Raw genomic sequence first — 15395 nt, forward strand, 5'->3', positions numbered from 1 at the left:
CATGCTCTCCATCTGCACACTGCCGTGGCATTTTACGTTTCTAAGGTAAGCGGACATGAAACTATTCAGCAAAACTATAAATAATAATCTAAGTTATTGAGTTTTTAGCATAATACTTCAGAATCTTAAAATTCCTTAATGTTTGTATGCAATTGTGCTAAATTCAACACTGGAATCAAGCAAATATTAATATGTTTGCATGACATTAGTTATTTATATTTTGATATCACTTAATTATACGTTTAATACATGTTGTCAAAGTGGGCAGAGGTGAGGTGGGTTCTAGATGAAAGGTCAAGCAGTAGTCTGACCAGTTTATTTTGTGATGTTTGAAGTTTTATTTTTAGCGCCTTGGAGGTGCTATGGTACCATGACGTGCAAGCATAGTCATAGTACCCTTGAATGAGTGCTCCTGCCAGAGTTTTCAGGGTGTTTTTGTTTACCAGAGAGGAGATCCGGTATAGGAATCTAGTTCTTTGATTGACTTTTTTTATTACATTGGATGCCATTTTGTCACAGGAGAGGTTTGCCTCAAGAATAGATCCTAGGTATGTAATTTCCTTCTTACTTGTGACAATAATGTCACCCACTGCAACTGAGAAGTCGTCGGATTTGCTGAGATTATGTTTCGAACCGAAGAGAATGGACTGTTTTACCCAGGTGTAATGATAATTTATTATCGGCGAGCCAGGTGCAGATTCTGCCGAGCTCGGAGCTGAGGGTTTTTTCAACCTGCAATCTGCTCCTGTCAGAGACCAGCAGGGCTGAGTCGTCTGCGAACAGGAACAAGTTGCAGTCACATGCTGATGACATGTCATTTGCATAAATTAGGAACAGTAACGGACCTAATATGCTTCCTTGTGGAACCTCAACACAGCTCACTGGGAGGGGGGGACGAGAGNATCTAGTTCTTTGATTGACTTTTTTTATTACATTGGATGCCATTTTGTCACAGGAGAGGTTTGCCTCAAGAATAGATCCTAGGTATGTAATTTCCTTCTTACTTGTGACAATAATGTCACCCACTGCAACTGAGAAGTCGTCGGATTTGCTGAGATTATGTTTCGAACCGAAGAGAATGGACTCTGTTTTACCCAGGTGTAATGATAATTTATTATCGGCGAGCCAGGTGCAGATTCTGCCGAGCTCGGAGCTGAGGGTTTTTTCAACCTGCAATCTGCTCCTGTCAGAGACCAGCAGGGCTGAGTCGTCCGCGAACAGGAACAAGTTGCAGTCACATGCTGATGACATGTCATTTGCATAAATTAGGAACAGTAACGGACCTAATATGCTTCCTTGTGGAACCTCAACCCCTAAACGCAAGCAGCAATAAGCAGAGAGATGCATAAATACATAATGTGGATAAGGGAGGACCATCGGGAGGACATGCTTTAAAAAGTGCTTGTGTTGTTTTCATCTGAGTTTCAGGGCATAGGCCCCTTCGCATTGGGAGATTGGGCTGTTACATAATCACTGTCTAGCCAATCAGCGCGTTGCCTTTTCCGTCTTCACGCCTCAACCAATGCAGTGCGTTGATTTTCAGAAGGTAACCGCCCCGAACAGACGGACAACAAAAATGGAGTTGTGAACAATTAGCAAGTTAGCACTCAAAGGACGTACAGTTTCAGTTTTTGTGTAATTACATGTGCATGAGTGGAATTTTCCGGATGAATAAGGTGGCATGATGCTATCACATCGTAGTCATACATAGTTTAGGTTTTCCAGCAGTCGTAGGAAGCTGTCCGACGGGTAAACAAACCGGGATCTTGGCCACGACAAAGGCAACAAGGCTTAGTAGCTAGCTAGCTAAAACAGTAGCATCTGATCGTTTTCTCATCAAGCAAGGAGCGTGACTTGGACAGAAATGGAGAAGGTAGATTCACAGCATGTTCTTTGTCTAATTATTGAGGTAAATGTATAACATAATTGGTTGTTATCGATTTAGATAGACTAGTGCGTAACGCTATGAGGTAGTAAACAGACCGTAGTGTAAATGCATTCTATGTCACTGAGTACCATATCACTGCCCATTTATTGAGTCAAATGTCAGAAGTACTTTTACTAACCAGTTGTGGATATGGTAGTTGTCTGGCAAGGGTTATTGTTCATATTTGTCTCCTCTGCTCACAGTCTGATTTCCTGAAAGGGCTACCGGTCTACAACAAAAGCAACTTCAGTAGGTTCCATGCAGACTCAGTATGTAAAGCATCAGTAAGTGATCTCCTTTGTTCTCAAAATGATTTAATCACGTTGTCAGTGTTATTAGGGTGTTTAAAGAAATAGTGTTACATGGTAGTAGTACTTCTTTTTGTTTTAGGTAATTCTAACCTGACATGAATATCATTTTTGTTTTAGAACCGACGACCTTCTGTGTATCTTCCAACCCGGGAGTATCCATCAGAGCAGAGTAAGTGTTTTAAAGAGCAGTCAGAACTACAGCCCACTTTCTATCACATTTGATCAAATATGTCGGTTACATCTGTATAACCAATATTATACTCTAAGAACAAATCACAGCTTTTCTTTTGCTTAGCAATGTTCTCATTTTCTGTTTCCATTAGAGGACGAAATCGCCTACAGTAAACACTCTGTATTGGAACAGCTCTATTACTTTTCTCGACCCTTTTAACCTTCAAATGATTTAATCAGTGTTTGTTTACTCCTCAGTCATCGTCACAGAGAAGACAAACATCCTATTGCGATATCTTCATCAACAGTGGGACAAAAAGGTAAACAGTTATCAAAGAGAGTAGAAGGAATCTAGGAGAGAGTTGATGCTAATTGTATTGTTTTATGACAGAAGTGATCATGTGTTTTGCTACTTCTGGTTTATTGAATTTGGTTTTCCTCCTTACTTTATCAGAATTCAGGCAAAAAGCGAGAGCAGGAACAAGGAGAGGGGGAGAACATGGCGCCTCCTCGGAAAATAGCCAGAACAGACAGTCGGGAGCTGAATGAGGATTCGTGAATTGCTTCGCTGATGATGCACGCCCAGCAGAGACTGATCTAAACAAAATGCACACGCAGATGCAGAATACATGTTTGCAAACCAAGGCGCTGAAAGTGAAGCACACGAGAATTCATACATTGCAGAACACAGCCGGCATAACAAGAATCCCAAAGTAACATTGTTCCTAATGTTTGCATATGACTTCAAGTTTCCTCTTTAACCAAAAACCCTTTCCCTCCTTTATTTAGACACAGTATGTTCTTTTTTCCAACACACTTCTGCCTCAGATTTCACTCTTTGTAGTTTAAATTGAACATACATCTACCTCCTTCTTTAGCCCCTCTGTTTTTCCTTCATCCAAAGCTCACAGTTCTCTTATCAATATGGAGCGCCTCTGCTGCTCTTAAGGGGTTTACAGTTGTAGTTATTTATACCATCTCTGATACATTTGACTTATATTAGTGGTTCGATTGCATACCATGTTCTTTGGCTCCTACTCCATAAGGACATTTGTGTTCTTAATAACATAACGGCAGTGGTCCATAATGCTATTTTAGCTCATCATCTATGTGATTACTGTCACTAGAATAACTGAAAATAAAACTGCATTGTGTTTGTTGATTAGATTGAATAATAATCAATTCAGGGTTTGTTATGGTCGGTTGCAGAATAAGAAGAGTGCTGAAAGAAATGTTCTTGCGTTTTCTCCCATTGGATAATGATTTATTGCCTTAATTGAAAGTGAGTGTGTTTTCACTTCCCCATGGTTTACTTTGTTTCAGGTAAAGAAATGAACCACTGTTGAGTTGAAAGGATAGCGAGTAAAGCCAATCATATCTCACTAGAGCAGGGGTGTCAAACTCAAGGCCTGGGGGCCAAATCCGGCCCGCGACTTCATTTTATGTGGCCCGCAAGAGCTTGCAAAGAATATAATATGTTTATTATACGGTTACATGCCGTTATACAGAAGCACATTGCCAATAAACAACATGTCCCACAATGCATCTCATTTTGTGACATGCGCACTGAAGAGACTTGCCATTATTTGCCCTAGACTTCTGCATTCAGACGTAGTTAATTATGAAGTTATTACCCTATCCAACAATAATCCAATGCAGAGGCAATAATGTAATATAATACATCATTTTATATATTTATATCGTCTTAAAGTTACAACCGGCCCTTTGAGTGCAACCATAATGCTAATGTGGCCCGCGATGAAATTGAGTTTGACACCCCTGCACTAGAAGATGCACCTTTGTACAGTGTGACCTGGAGAATTTTCTAGCCATATTCTAAGTTTGATGCTCAGTAGCTTGAGATCACTACTTTGTTAGCAGTGCTTGAAATTGCGAGGGTAGCAAAGTATTTGATGGATTAGCTGATGACTACAGGTATGCTTCAACTTATAAATGAGCTGCACTGCTTTAAGGCTTCTTGTAAGGACAGCTGTCGATCCTTGTTGTAAATGTTCCATTCTCATTTGCTAAGTAGGTTTGAGTGATATCAAGGAAAAGTGTGTTGGATCTTAAAGATTTTGACCGCAGGGCTAAATAATCAGCGTTTTGTTTGCTGTCCATGAATCAAGTGAAGCTCATCATAATCGGTCTTTGGTAAACATTGTATTCGTCGTGTATATATATACAGTATATTGTGACCCTTCAACCCTTTTATCAGGTAACAAGACGACTCATTCTGATTTAGTCTTCCCCAGGTTAGCCATACTGTTATTTCATTATATCTAGCTAATTTGTTCTTGTACATTGGAGGAATACAAGCAAACAAACAAAAGCATTTTGCTAAATTTGATTTGCACTATTAAAGAGCTCGCTATTAATATCACTGCTGAAAATTGTTTGACATGTACGATATAGCGTTTGGAACAACTTACAGTTTAGTCCATAAATGTAAATGTTTTCTCTGTTTACATTTTGCTGTTCAAACATCACAGTACCGGTATATATGTGCGTTCTGGCTGCTTATATAGTAGAATACACACTGCTATGGCTTCAAACAGGAGACAGTTTTATTGTCCTGGCTCTTCTTAGGAGAGTGTGCTAATTCTACTTTTGTGAAACGGTTTGTTTTCCATCGCCTGATTAAGTTCGGAATGTGTTTAATGTTAAATGGTTTGCTTTGAGTTAACTGTATAAATGTATTGCTGTCTATCTCAGGTTTCATTTTTTAAAAGATCACAGTATGACATACAGTCCTTAAGCTCTTAGTAAACAGCAACTTTTTGTTTTTTCGGTGTAACAGAGGAAAATCACCTTTCAGCACTTATTTGTAGGTGGAAAAACTGTAGTTTTCAATTCCATTGAAATCCCTGGAAAATATATCCTTCTTAAGTGTGTGTCGATATAAGAGTGTGTATATTCTGATTTCAGTTTTATCATTTTCCCCAACAATTTAGTTTACATAAATGTCCCTCCAGGAAATACCTACCACCCAGTGATTATATTTCAATGTTAACAAAATCAGCCAATGCTATATCTCTTGATGGATGTTTATTAAAGTGACATTTATTTGCATCAAATAAGTACATTCGCTAATTCATGTAGTAAAATAATTCATAGAAAATCAAAGTTAAGAAAAATAGAATATATTTTTCATGGTCACAGTGAATATAATCTGACCTATTGCGGAAGAATCTGATGGCTTGGAAAGTGCTTCACAACTGAAAAGATATGATGGAGGTGTAACGCATGCAGAACATGCATTCAGTACTGGCATCAGGATGAGGAACACACCTGGGATGGGAAGCTGCTGTTATTGTCCTTTGACAAATGGCTCATTCATGATCAGGTCCTGATTCATAAAAAAGATCATTTACATTAACATTATCGGTTCTGGTGCTGTTGAAAACCAGGCAGTCATGCATTATTTTACCTTTCAGTTAAGGTCTCTACATCTCTGTTCAGAGGGTTACACTTACTGTACATATCTTACATGGAAGCTAGTTAATAAAGTGGTAATAAATACAGTATAATACTTTGTGCAAAGTAAGTTGCATCAAGAGTGAAGTTGGCTGACCTTACATGTGGTCCTTTTGAGTAATGTGTTCTCCTACGGTACAGGTGTGTCCTTGAATGTTGCATTTGTCCACTGCTCTCCTTTCATAACATTACACTGGTACAGTGAACATCTATTAGCTCTTTGAATTATCTGAATCAGTCAATTGTCTTGAGTCTCCTTTATCGGACTCATTGGAGGGGAGTTCCTCCAGGCTTGAGTTTAAGTCGCCCCTGCTGGGCTGAGCGTTAGCAGGTTGGGGCGGTGCTTGTGTCCCGTTCACACACACCACAGTCCCCTCTGATTTGCTGAAACTGAACAGCTTCCCAGGACTGAATGTCCTATTGGGGGACTGTGACCTCTCGGGGCCAGTGGAGGGCGAGGCCGAGGTCCCCGTGGAGCCCTGCGCCCCGGTGGCCACTGCAGGCTCTTTTTTCACCTCGGGCGACTTCAAGAACTTCAGAAACCCTGGGAGCTTGGCCTCTCCTCCCGTTGGGGACTGGGCTGGGGAGCGTGAGGTACCGGAGGAGAACTTCCCCTGGAGAGGGATGATCTGCTTCAGCTTCATCACGTTGTTGTTCCCCAGGAGAGAGCTGGGTCTCTTGGGTTTGTCCCCTGCCTTGCCCCCCGATGCCTTGTCATGGTGGTGCTGGTGCTGGGCGTCGGCCCTGTGCTCGCTCTCCTGCCGGGCCTCCGCCTGCTGCTCCGCTTGGCGCTGGAGCTCCTCCTCTCGCCGGCGTCTCAGCTGATGTTGGAAGTGCTGCTGGGCCTGCTGTTCATGCTTCTGATGGAGAGGTGTGTTAAAATGAAGACACAATAGGAGAAGGAGTCACAGGTAGGACAAGGAAGACACGGTGATAGAGACGATAACACTGCATGAGTGATGCTGAGAGTAAACTGCCATTTCTCATTTTGCATCTTCAATGTTGAAGAAGTTGTCATCCTATCCAGTAGAAGGCTCATATAAACAAGCCTGTTTACAATAAATGTGTATTTCTAGCTTGACAAGACTTATCGGAGACACCATCAGGACACGTGCTACTTATGTGATAATAATACAGACAAAAACATAGTTATTTCTCCTGGGAAGTCAGAAAGAGCTGCAACAATCAGACCAAGGAACACAAAGGGGTACGTTTTTAGAAATACGATTCCAGCAAGCCTTAGTTTGGCCGAAGGTCTTTCAAGCTATGACACAACCATACCTTGAAAGCTTCCCTTCGTCGGTACTCTAGCTTGGCCATCTCTTCTGCTACCCAGCCAGGGATATCAGGGATGGCAACATGGATGATGTACTTTAGGAGGATTGCAAAGTGCTGTAAACCACCGAGACCACAAAGGGACAGGCTCAACACACAGGTACATCAAGGAACATTCACATTATGTTTCTCAAGCCCTATTCGCACAGGTGCAGTTCTACCAGGGGACGTCTGTGTTCGGGTGCACCGCATTCACGCGGGATGTACTAAGTCAGAATATTACTTGGATTTACTGACATTATACAAGGACACAATATCAAGGCTCTCTGCTTATAATAGAAATAACAATATTATTTTAATATTTATATTCTAAGTATTATGTTAAAGGCCTATTTAAGTTTTATAATAATTACCACATACCTCTTGCTCCGGTGCTATTGGGTCTCTATGCTAGATGTGTCCTCTTGATTATACACCAAAAATGCTGTCAAAACTTAATTTGTAATTTTATAATATTGTATTTAATAATATTAAATTATTGACCAGAAACCAAGGTCCAGATATACCAAGAGATTGAAATGAAAGACTACCTCCAAAATTATTTAAGCGGTCCCCCGATAACAGTAGTCTGGTGTGAATAGGGCTTTATTCTGTTTGTTTTATTTTCTTACATACCAAACAGCACATCTCATACACATAACAAAACCTCTTGTGAGGTCAGGTATATAAAATATTTTGACGGTTTTACAAAACCACAACAAAAAACAGCAGGCCATGCACATTTGTATTTATTGTGTAGTAATACAAAGTTTGCTACTGGGGAATAAAAGTACATTGTCTTAAAACGACAAACTTAGTATAGACAGTACAAGCAGAGTGCGTACCTCCAGTAATACGATAGAGATGATGGTCATCTCAGGACTCAACCAGGGGAACAGACGCTGCAGCTGTCCACACTGACCAATCAGGTAACAGTTCACTATAATAGCTATCAAGCCCATGGCCTCCATTGCAGTCTGATGTTGAGAGAAAGAGAAATGTGCACAGGCTATGAGATGCAGCCTGGAGGGCGTTTGTGACATTTACCCAGAGCGAAGCACACTGACCTGCCACTGTCCGATGTTCTCCACCCGCTGTCCAAAGGGCCTCTGCAGGCCGGTGCAGAGCTTCAGGGCGTCGCTGCGGATCTCGATGATGTTGTTGATAAGAGCACACATGGCCGCCAGTGGAAACGCAGAGGAGAAGAGCACCACGTAGCCAAACTGGATGAACATTTCTTGGTAGTCCAGAAGCGTGTCCTTGTTTGGTCAAACAACATAAAACAATGGTATTGTTTTCAGCGGCAAATTCAAAATAGTTGTTTTTGTATGATAGAAGAAAAAATGAACATCAAAAGATCTACCTCATATGTCTGCATACAGCTCTCAATCTCAGCTTGAGTGAGAGTGACCGTTTTGGGTTCCTCTGGTGGATCGATCCATGACTTCTTATTCTCTTTCGCCTCACTCACGTTCTTTCTTCTCTGACAGAAAGACTGCAATTCCTTTGGAGAGGACATAGTTGCATAATCCTTGGTCTACAATATTTCTAGTAAGTGACAATAATGACAATTACATTTCTTCAGCTTTGGAATGGATAGTTTCATTTTCATCAGTCTACAAAGATGAATGACATCTATGTCTCGAGATCTGATACAACTTAAGGAAGCCCTGCTATGCTAATCTTGTTTTCCACTTTTCTGCAGTGTGTTCTATAGGTTTTTGTGCATGTTATTGGTCTGCAAAGGAGTTTCTCTCCCACACACTCTTGGTCATCTATGCCGTCAATTCCACACGGCTGGTTCAAATAAATGATATAATAAGACTTTCAACAAAGGATTATAATATACAAATATATCAAACTATACATTTTAACATATGGCTCCTACAATGCCCCTTTCACTAGTTAAACTACATGAAACAAGAGTTTGGATCATCTATCATTTTTTCGTTTATTTAAAATAGTGAAGGTGGCCTGGCAATTTAGATAAAATTGAAAAGAAATGGACAATGAATCCTTTACCAGCAAACTGAAAACAAAGAGGCCAATCATTTGTAATAATAAAAATATACCACATACCTGTGCCGGCGATTCCCAATCGCTGTCCTCATCACAGCTGTCAAACATACTGGGCGGATCCATCCCTTCCTCCACCATTGTGGGACTGTCCTCCAGGAAGCTGCGATCCACTGGCAGCGCTTCTGTCGTGACGTCCTGGTAGTCGACCTTCTCAGTGAAGCTGACTTTACGATTCTTCAGATTGCCGTCATTCATGTCCCACTCTTCTTCTGACAGCCTGAATCCGGCTTTCAGATCCCCTCTTCTCTTTTGCTCTGGGTTTCCGTTGGCCGTGTGACTGACAGGGATCCCACTCGAGCCCAGGAAGGAATAGGCTGTCATCGAGGCCTGGACCTTTCCCAGAGCCAGGCGGCCGTACTTCAGTACGATGGTTTGAAGGAGCTCCCACAACACCTTGGGGGTGAAAACGCCCAGCTTGTTTTGCTCGTAGAGATAAGGCTGGAGGACCTCTTTGATATTCTGTAGGAACTGGCGGAAGATCAGTAGAGTGGCAAGCATCTGTGAGCAGAAGGACAACCAAACCATTCCAAAGTTGATTAGCAAACACATAAAGATTTTCAGTCTGACTGAAGGTACAAACGCAGGTCACTGATCCCGGGACATCTACTGGCACATGACTTGACAATGAATCTACTCAAAATGTACTTCAGACATACAAGAGGACACATAGCTGTCCAATCATTGCTTTAAGGTGGGCTGAAATATTAGACTTTGGGCCCCAGTAGCTCCAGTTTAGGGACATATTGGCACTTTAAAACAAATATGTTATCTTATTGTCTGCGATATTTCCAACTGTTGTTATTACCTCCTTAAGTCGCTCCATGTCTTTGAGGTAGAATCCGATGTAGAAAAGGCTGAGATAGGAATTGATGAATTCAAACTGTTAAAAAAAAGAAAGAGGAAGTTAAACACCCACTGAATCGAGGTAAGTTCTAATTGTGCCACAAACAGAGGAGGATGCATGGCTTACAAAGACCATCTTGATGATGAGATTATTCTCATAGGCGCTCTGTAGTCTGTAGTTCTCTGAGTGAAAAACACAACGTGAAACATTTGTACAGCAAACAAGCTTTGGATATCATTTGGATATGCATACACAGGAACTTCATAGCTAAAAGACTCATGGGCAAACGTATCAATTTCAATGTATTTTCTTATAAAATATTTCCTTTTAAATATATCACAGAGATAACACTTCCACTGTTATGCCCAGACTGTAACTTTGTGTCTCTTACCCATGTCATTGAGCCATTTGGCAATCTTCTTGTACACTTCATCACAAATGGTCACAGTAATGGCCAGCAGTATCTTGGGAATAAATCTTGTGATACTGGGTAGTTCCTGAATCTCCATCACCACTTCCTGCGCGGTGCATTAGAAACATGATACATATTTAATAAGTGATATTCATCCATATCTACTCCCACAGCTATTTTTAAAAGGCTATGAATACAAACTGGCAAGAGGCCCCTTTGAATGTGCTTTGTTTAACCTGTTTGTAAAATAATGCGATGTTTTAGTATTGATTTCAATATGGCCTGGTTAAAACTGCTCACAAGAGTTCTGTGTAGACAATATCATCCCCATATATCAGCCCCAGAAAGTATCTACTCCAATTCTTGTAATTTCTCGATATTGCTGTGTTATCTGTTCCAACCTGCAGTTCCAGGCAGAGGAGCATGGCGAGGAAGACGAAGCAGAGACAAAGGATGCAGATGGGCAGGCTGACCAGCCATCTGAACATCGCTCTCTTCCAGGGCGGATAGTAGAACTCCTCGCAGCCCGTTACTGGACTGCAGCGCTTCACGCCCTGCATATACAGCAGAGGAGGAGAAAACAAGAAAGCAGGAAAGGTATCAGACTCTTTTTTTTGTGTGACTGCATTCATCTACAGGAAGAATGGATTTGAAATGACTGTGCAAAATGTACAGCATAATAACGGCTTGCTTGTGTGATTGCATTTATATTTATGCTGTTGCGTGTCAGGTTAAAGAAATACTTGAAAACGACCCATTTCAGAATAATATATGTTATATTATTGAATTATCATTAGAAATGTGTTCATGGAGCTGGTGCATGGTGTAAGCTGTAAACAGTTTTAAAAAATACAATATTTGCTCTTGGATATAGTGGAGTATAAAATAGCAGCTTTACCAAAAATACCACAAAGTAGTTGTACAAAAAACCCCAATCACACATGAGCGATTGCTGTCTATCCTATCCACGTTCTTTTTATTCTTATCATTACGTCACATCCTTCTGAATCAACATGCTGCTGTTGCCAGAAGTGTCTCCCTAAAAAGTTTTGAGCCCAACGTGGGGCTCGAACCCACGACCCTGAGATTAAGAGTCTCATGCTCTACCGACTGAGCTAGCCGGGCCTGTTTAACCCTTCACTCACATGTCTTTTTGTAGGGGCAGTCCCCCTCCCCCGGTATCTCTACTCATACCACACAACAGGAGGTGGGGTAAGGCGGGAAAGTAGGGCTGCCCCCCCTCTCCTCTGAGAGCACGTGGGGAATGAAGACACTCTACTTGTAAACATGAGGATCACATTTCCTGGTATTGTCTGCGACTGAAAAGTTGTGCAAGTGCTGTCAACCAATCAGACTGACACATTGCAAGGTTACCTTAGGATAGTGAGATAATATCTCTTTCTCAAAGAATGAGGAAGAACACTTGGGAGTACATTTGGGCAAATACAGCAGGAAGGAACAAAATGTTTTAGTAAACCACAACTAAACACACTCATGCTCTACCGACTGAGCTAGCCGGGCCTGTTTGTATACGATATTTTAATACACTTTTATGTACTTATTTTGATGTGTAGAGAGTCTACAACATGTATGTATTCACAGGATGTGATTATTATGTTTCAATTTAATATCGACACACAATTGGAACACACGTCGGCGGATTCACCAATTTCGTTGCAATAAATTAATAGACAAAAATACCACAATATTACAACTGAAATTTTTTTTATAATTTTCATGTATGAAAGTATCCCCCTTTCATATTTTCCAGACACTATCGCTTTATATCTTTATTTTTAGTTCTCTATGACATTCACTGAGAGATGTTATTTTGTCAAATCTCGTCCTACAATGTTTCTATAATTATCCTCCTCCGCACGTTTTGTCTTTTTACTTAATTGAAATAAAATTTGTGAATTTATTATGAAATCTAATTACCAGGAGAAAATTTATTCTTTTTTTTGAAACCCCCATAGCATGTCCTATTTATAATTCGGACTGTTTCATGAATTGCAGATTATATAACGAAGGACGGTTACAATTATACCAACTCTCGTGAATAAAATATTACTATATATGTATACTTGAATATAGAGAATTTACATCATCTATCATATTCTTTACACGTCTTATACTGTCAAAATTTACACCTCCATATGTTTGTGTATAACTATCATACAGAACATTACCGACAACTCCTTTGGACACTGGGTTTCTAAAAGTAAGTGACGTGATGTGCATCAACACATATACTATGTCTCAGTAATAGGCAAACTTAGGAACTTAGAACTTTCGCCTACACGTTTTATCGGTAATATGTCAGAAATTAATTGATAATCATCTCTTATTGCTCATTACTTACTATGAAATATGAGCAAAGGTAAGTCACAGTTAACGTCTATTTACAAATTCAGAAGAGTTGTGCGGTTGGATACTTTATAGAGGGGACTAACAACCGGGAACCGTTAGTCCAATTGGGAGACTAACACCTCATGCTTAATGTTTCATGTTTACTCGACTCGACAGGTGCACCCATCTATATTACGACGCGTAATACCTGTTGTTCGCTAAAAAGTGGGTAAATAATTAATATACAAAATTAAATATTGTTGTTACACAAATTATGACCGTTGAAGAATTAACACCCTTTTTGCCTTTTGCAAAGTCATGCTCTGCAGGGTACTCTTGTAAAAAAAGAAATTTGTTTATCGGTCGTAAACATTCAAGCCGCCCCCCCCCGCAAGCTAAGGTCAAAGACCTATTAACCGCCCAAAGCAACGTAAAGTTTGTCGCAAACCCTGAAGCCAGCATTGGAACCGGCGTGACGGTGAGGTTGTAGGTTAGGGTCTCGAACTTCTTAGTTAGTGCCCCTGTCATCAGGCATTTTGCTATCGACCCGCTAATACCATCACATCACAGGCTGGTAACTATAGCGAAAAATTTTTTTTTTCTGTTATTTAGGGCAGCCGAACTATAACTCATTCTTGTACAAATAATAACTTGGGAGTCGAAGGCCAGAAGGTCTGTGCTCTGCCTGTTTATTCTGCACGACGTCCGTGCTTTGTATGATGGTTATATTTATCGTCAACGTTCTTTTTCATACACTTGGGAAACCTTAATGGACCTTAAAGGACGTATTTAACCAGTATTTTACCTCCTTGGTGACGGACAGGTCTGTTTTTGTAACGACGTGCGAAACTTCAAACGTTTTCTCCGAGGACCTACAGGTGTCGTAGATGAGTTCCGTTTTTATAATCCACCCTGGTCTACTTGTGGTTTCAACTCAACAAACGCTTCCTTGTGTGTCTGCGATACACACCTTCCTTTTTTTCCGTGTCGTGTGTTGTAGTTTGGAGTAGGTTGACACTTCATACCACTCCCTCGTAGTACCGAACCCCGACGAAACGACGCAGTCCCGGACCTGTCTTAAAAACGTAGTAGCTGCCTCTTTTACTTAAGAGGTCAAATTAGTCTGTAAAACGACCTCTTGAATTCGGTAGACAGGTGGGTTAACTTCGGTTGTCTTCCTACCGCACTACGTTGTCCTGTTGCTGGGTTTCGGTCTTCATTTAAGTTGTTGTCTTACCGAAGGTTGTCTTCTTTATGCGGAAGACCTCACCGGGTCAGTCTCTGGACTGGAGTTGGGTTAACTCTACGACACGTACTGGAGTTCTCTCGCTAAGTGGTGGTCGTAGGTTCTTATAACGAACTTGACTTTGGTCAAAAACATTTCTCTTACCAGTGTTTTAAGGAGGACTGGCAACACGTCCAGACTATACGTTTGATATCCGCTTGCTGCAAACCAACTCCAATAACGACGGTTTCCTCCCAGTTCGTCAAATAATTTAGGTTCCCAAGGTGTATGAAAAAGGTGGGACGTGGACACTTACATATGGACCACACAAGTTATTTTTGTATTTGTCATATTAGAAACACAACCAAATCGAATTCGTCTGACACAAACAGATAACAACATGAATCTTACTTCTCAGGCTCTTTGTGTAAAATTCTGGTTAAAATACGCTTTAGGTCCACCTAGGTTCCCAAGTGTATGAAAAAGACGTTGGACATGTAACGGAAAATTTTAGCAAGACACACTGTGCTTTTTTTCCCCTTTTAGCACAACCACTTGTGCTTAGTTATCAATACAGCACTGACTATTGTGCGTTTACGGCACTCTGACCCACATAGGATAACACCGGTTATTCGGGCAAAGATGTCCGTGTAAAAATGGCCTCGCATATAAAGTAATACTAAGATGAACACTATCAGCTTGGTTACTTTTGGACACGCGGGTACATAACTAAGGTAGGGCTATCGACCGATATTTGTTTTGTTTTGCAGACGGACGAGAGGTGTTACTAGTTGTCCGCTTGCCTACCAGTTTCATTCCATGTTTATTTGTCTAGAGTGATTGGATCATCACAACGATTGAAATATTTCACACAAGAAAAAAATGTTCACACACCAGCGCAAGATCAGTGGAAACGAGTCGCGATGACGAACAATGTTGAAAAATAAACGGCAATCGAGGTCCAATTAGAGCGGGGTGGAGGCTGCATCGCACTCTCATACCGCCTCGAACCGAAAGATCTGCCTGTTGGTAAAACCACGAGCTTTGCTTTGGCCTAAGGACCTCGAATCTCCGCCGGAGGCGACGCCACACTTGTCCTTTTGGCCACGAAAAGTTCGAGGTCGAGACTTGGCCGGGACCTTGGCACAGCAACACTTTCCCCATACTCACTTCCCAATTTGTCCGGGCCGATCGAGTCAGCCATCTCGTACTCACACCAAAACAACACCAAATGATTTTTGTTAAATAAGGAAGGACGACATAAACGTGTTTACATGAGGGGTCGC

The 15395-nt window shown here is 41.0% G+C and overlaps 2 protein-coding genes and 1 non-coding gene across 4 annotated transcripts in view; 1 reads left to right on the forward strand and 2 right to left on the reverse strand.

Annotated features, from left to right (window-relative positions):
• The first annotated feature begins 1538 nt into the window (after positions 1-1538).
• Positions 1539-3574, forward strand: LOC104954838 (DET1- and DDB1-associated protein 1). Of its 2 annotated transcripts, none has more exons than XM_010782022.1 (5): positions 1539-1909; positions 2131-2211; positions 2356-2407; positions 2668-2729; positions 2864-3574. In XM_010782022.1, the coding sequence occupies exons 1-5, from the start codon at positions 1865-1867 to the stop codon at positions 2966-2968; spliced, it is 345 nt and encodes a 114-aa protein (XP_010780324.1). In that variant the 5' UTR covers positions 1539-1864; the 3' UTR covers positions 2969-3574. The 2 variants fall into 2 exon arrangements, with proteins under 2 accessions (XP_010780324.1, XP_010780325.1); XM_010782023.1 differs by having other exon boundaries at positions 1540-1873.
• Positions 3575-4433: 859 nt separating this feature from the next.
• Positions 4434-15395, reverse strand: part of ano8a (anoctamin 8a) — a gene marked incomplete at its 5' end in the record, with an annotated part of 15066 nt that continues 4104 nt past the window's right edge. The window contains 10 exons of the mRNA XM_010782024.1: positions 4434-6746; positions 7168-7278; positions 8046-8177; positions 8268-8459; positions 8564-8704; positions 9280-9777; positions 10085-10159; positions 10250-10305; positions 10515-10641; positions 10937-11089. Of these exons, the coding sequence (XP_010780326.1) occupies positions 6099-6746; positions 7168-7278; positions 8046-8177; positions 8268-8459; positions 8564-8704; positions 9280-9777; positions 10085-10159; positions 10250-10305; positions 10515-10641; positions 10937-11089 (2133 nt within the window). The remainder of the gene's footprint in view (positions 6747-7167; positions 7279-8045; positions 8178-8267; positions 8460-8563; positions 8705-9279; positions 9778-10084; positions 10160-10249; positions 10306-10514; positions 10642-10936; positions 11090-15395) is intronic.
• Positions 11588-11660, reverse strand: trnak-cuu (transfer RNA lysine (anticodon CUU)). The gene has a single exon. It is a non-coding gene; the product is annotated as a tRNA-Lys (tRNA).

This window comes from Notothenia coriiceps, unplaced genomic scaffold (genome assembly GCF_000735185.1).
Source record: "Notothenia coriiceps isolate Sejong01 unplaced genomic scaffold, NC01 NC01_scaffold00024048, whole genome shotgun sequence".
In the NCBI taxonomy this organism is placed as follows: domain Eukaryota; kingdom Metazoa; phylum Chordata; class Actinopteri; order Perciformes; family Nototheniidae; genus Notothenia; species Notothenia coriiceps.

Excerpts from the sequence above, each read along its gene's own strand:
- LOC104954838 (XM_010782022.1), top strand. The coding sequence starts at position 1,865 with ATGGAGAAGGTAGATTCACAGCATGTTCTTTGTCTAATTATTGAG. Across the intron at positions 1,910-2,130 it reads TTCTTTGTCTAATTATTGAG|TCTGATTTCCTGAAAGGGCT; the intron begins GTAAATGTATAA and ends CTCTGCTCACAG. Across the intron at positions 2,212-2,355 it reads ACTCAGTATGTAAAGCATCA|AACCGACGACCTTCTGTGTA; the intron begins GTAAGTGATCTC and ends TTTTTGTTTTAG.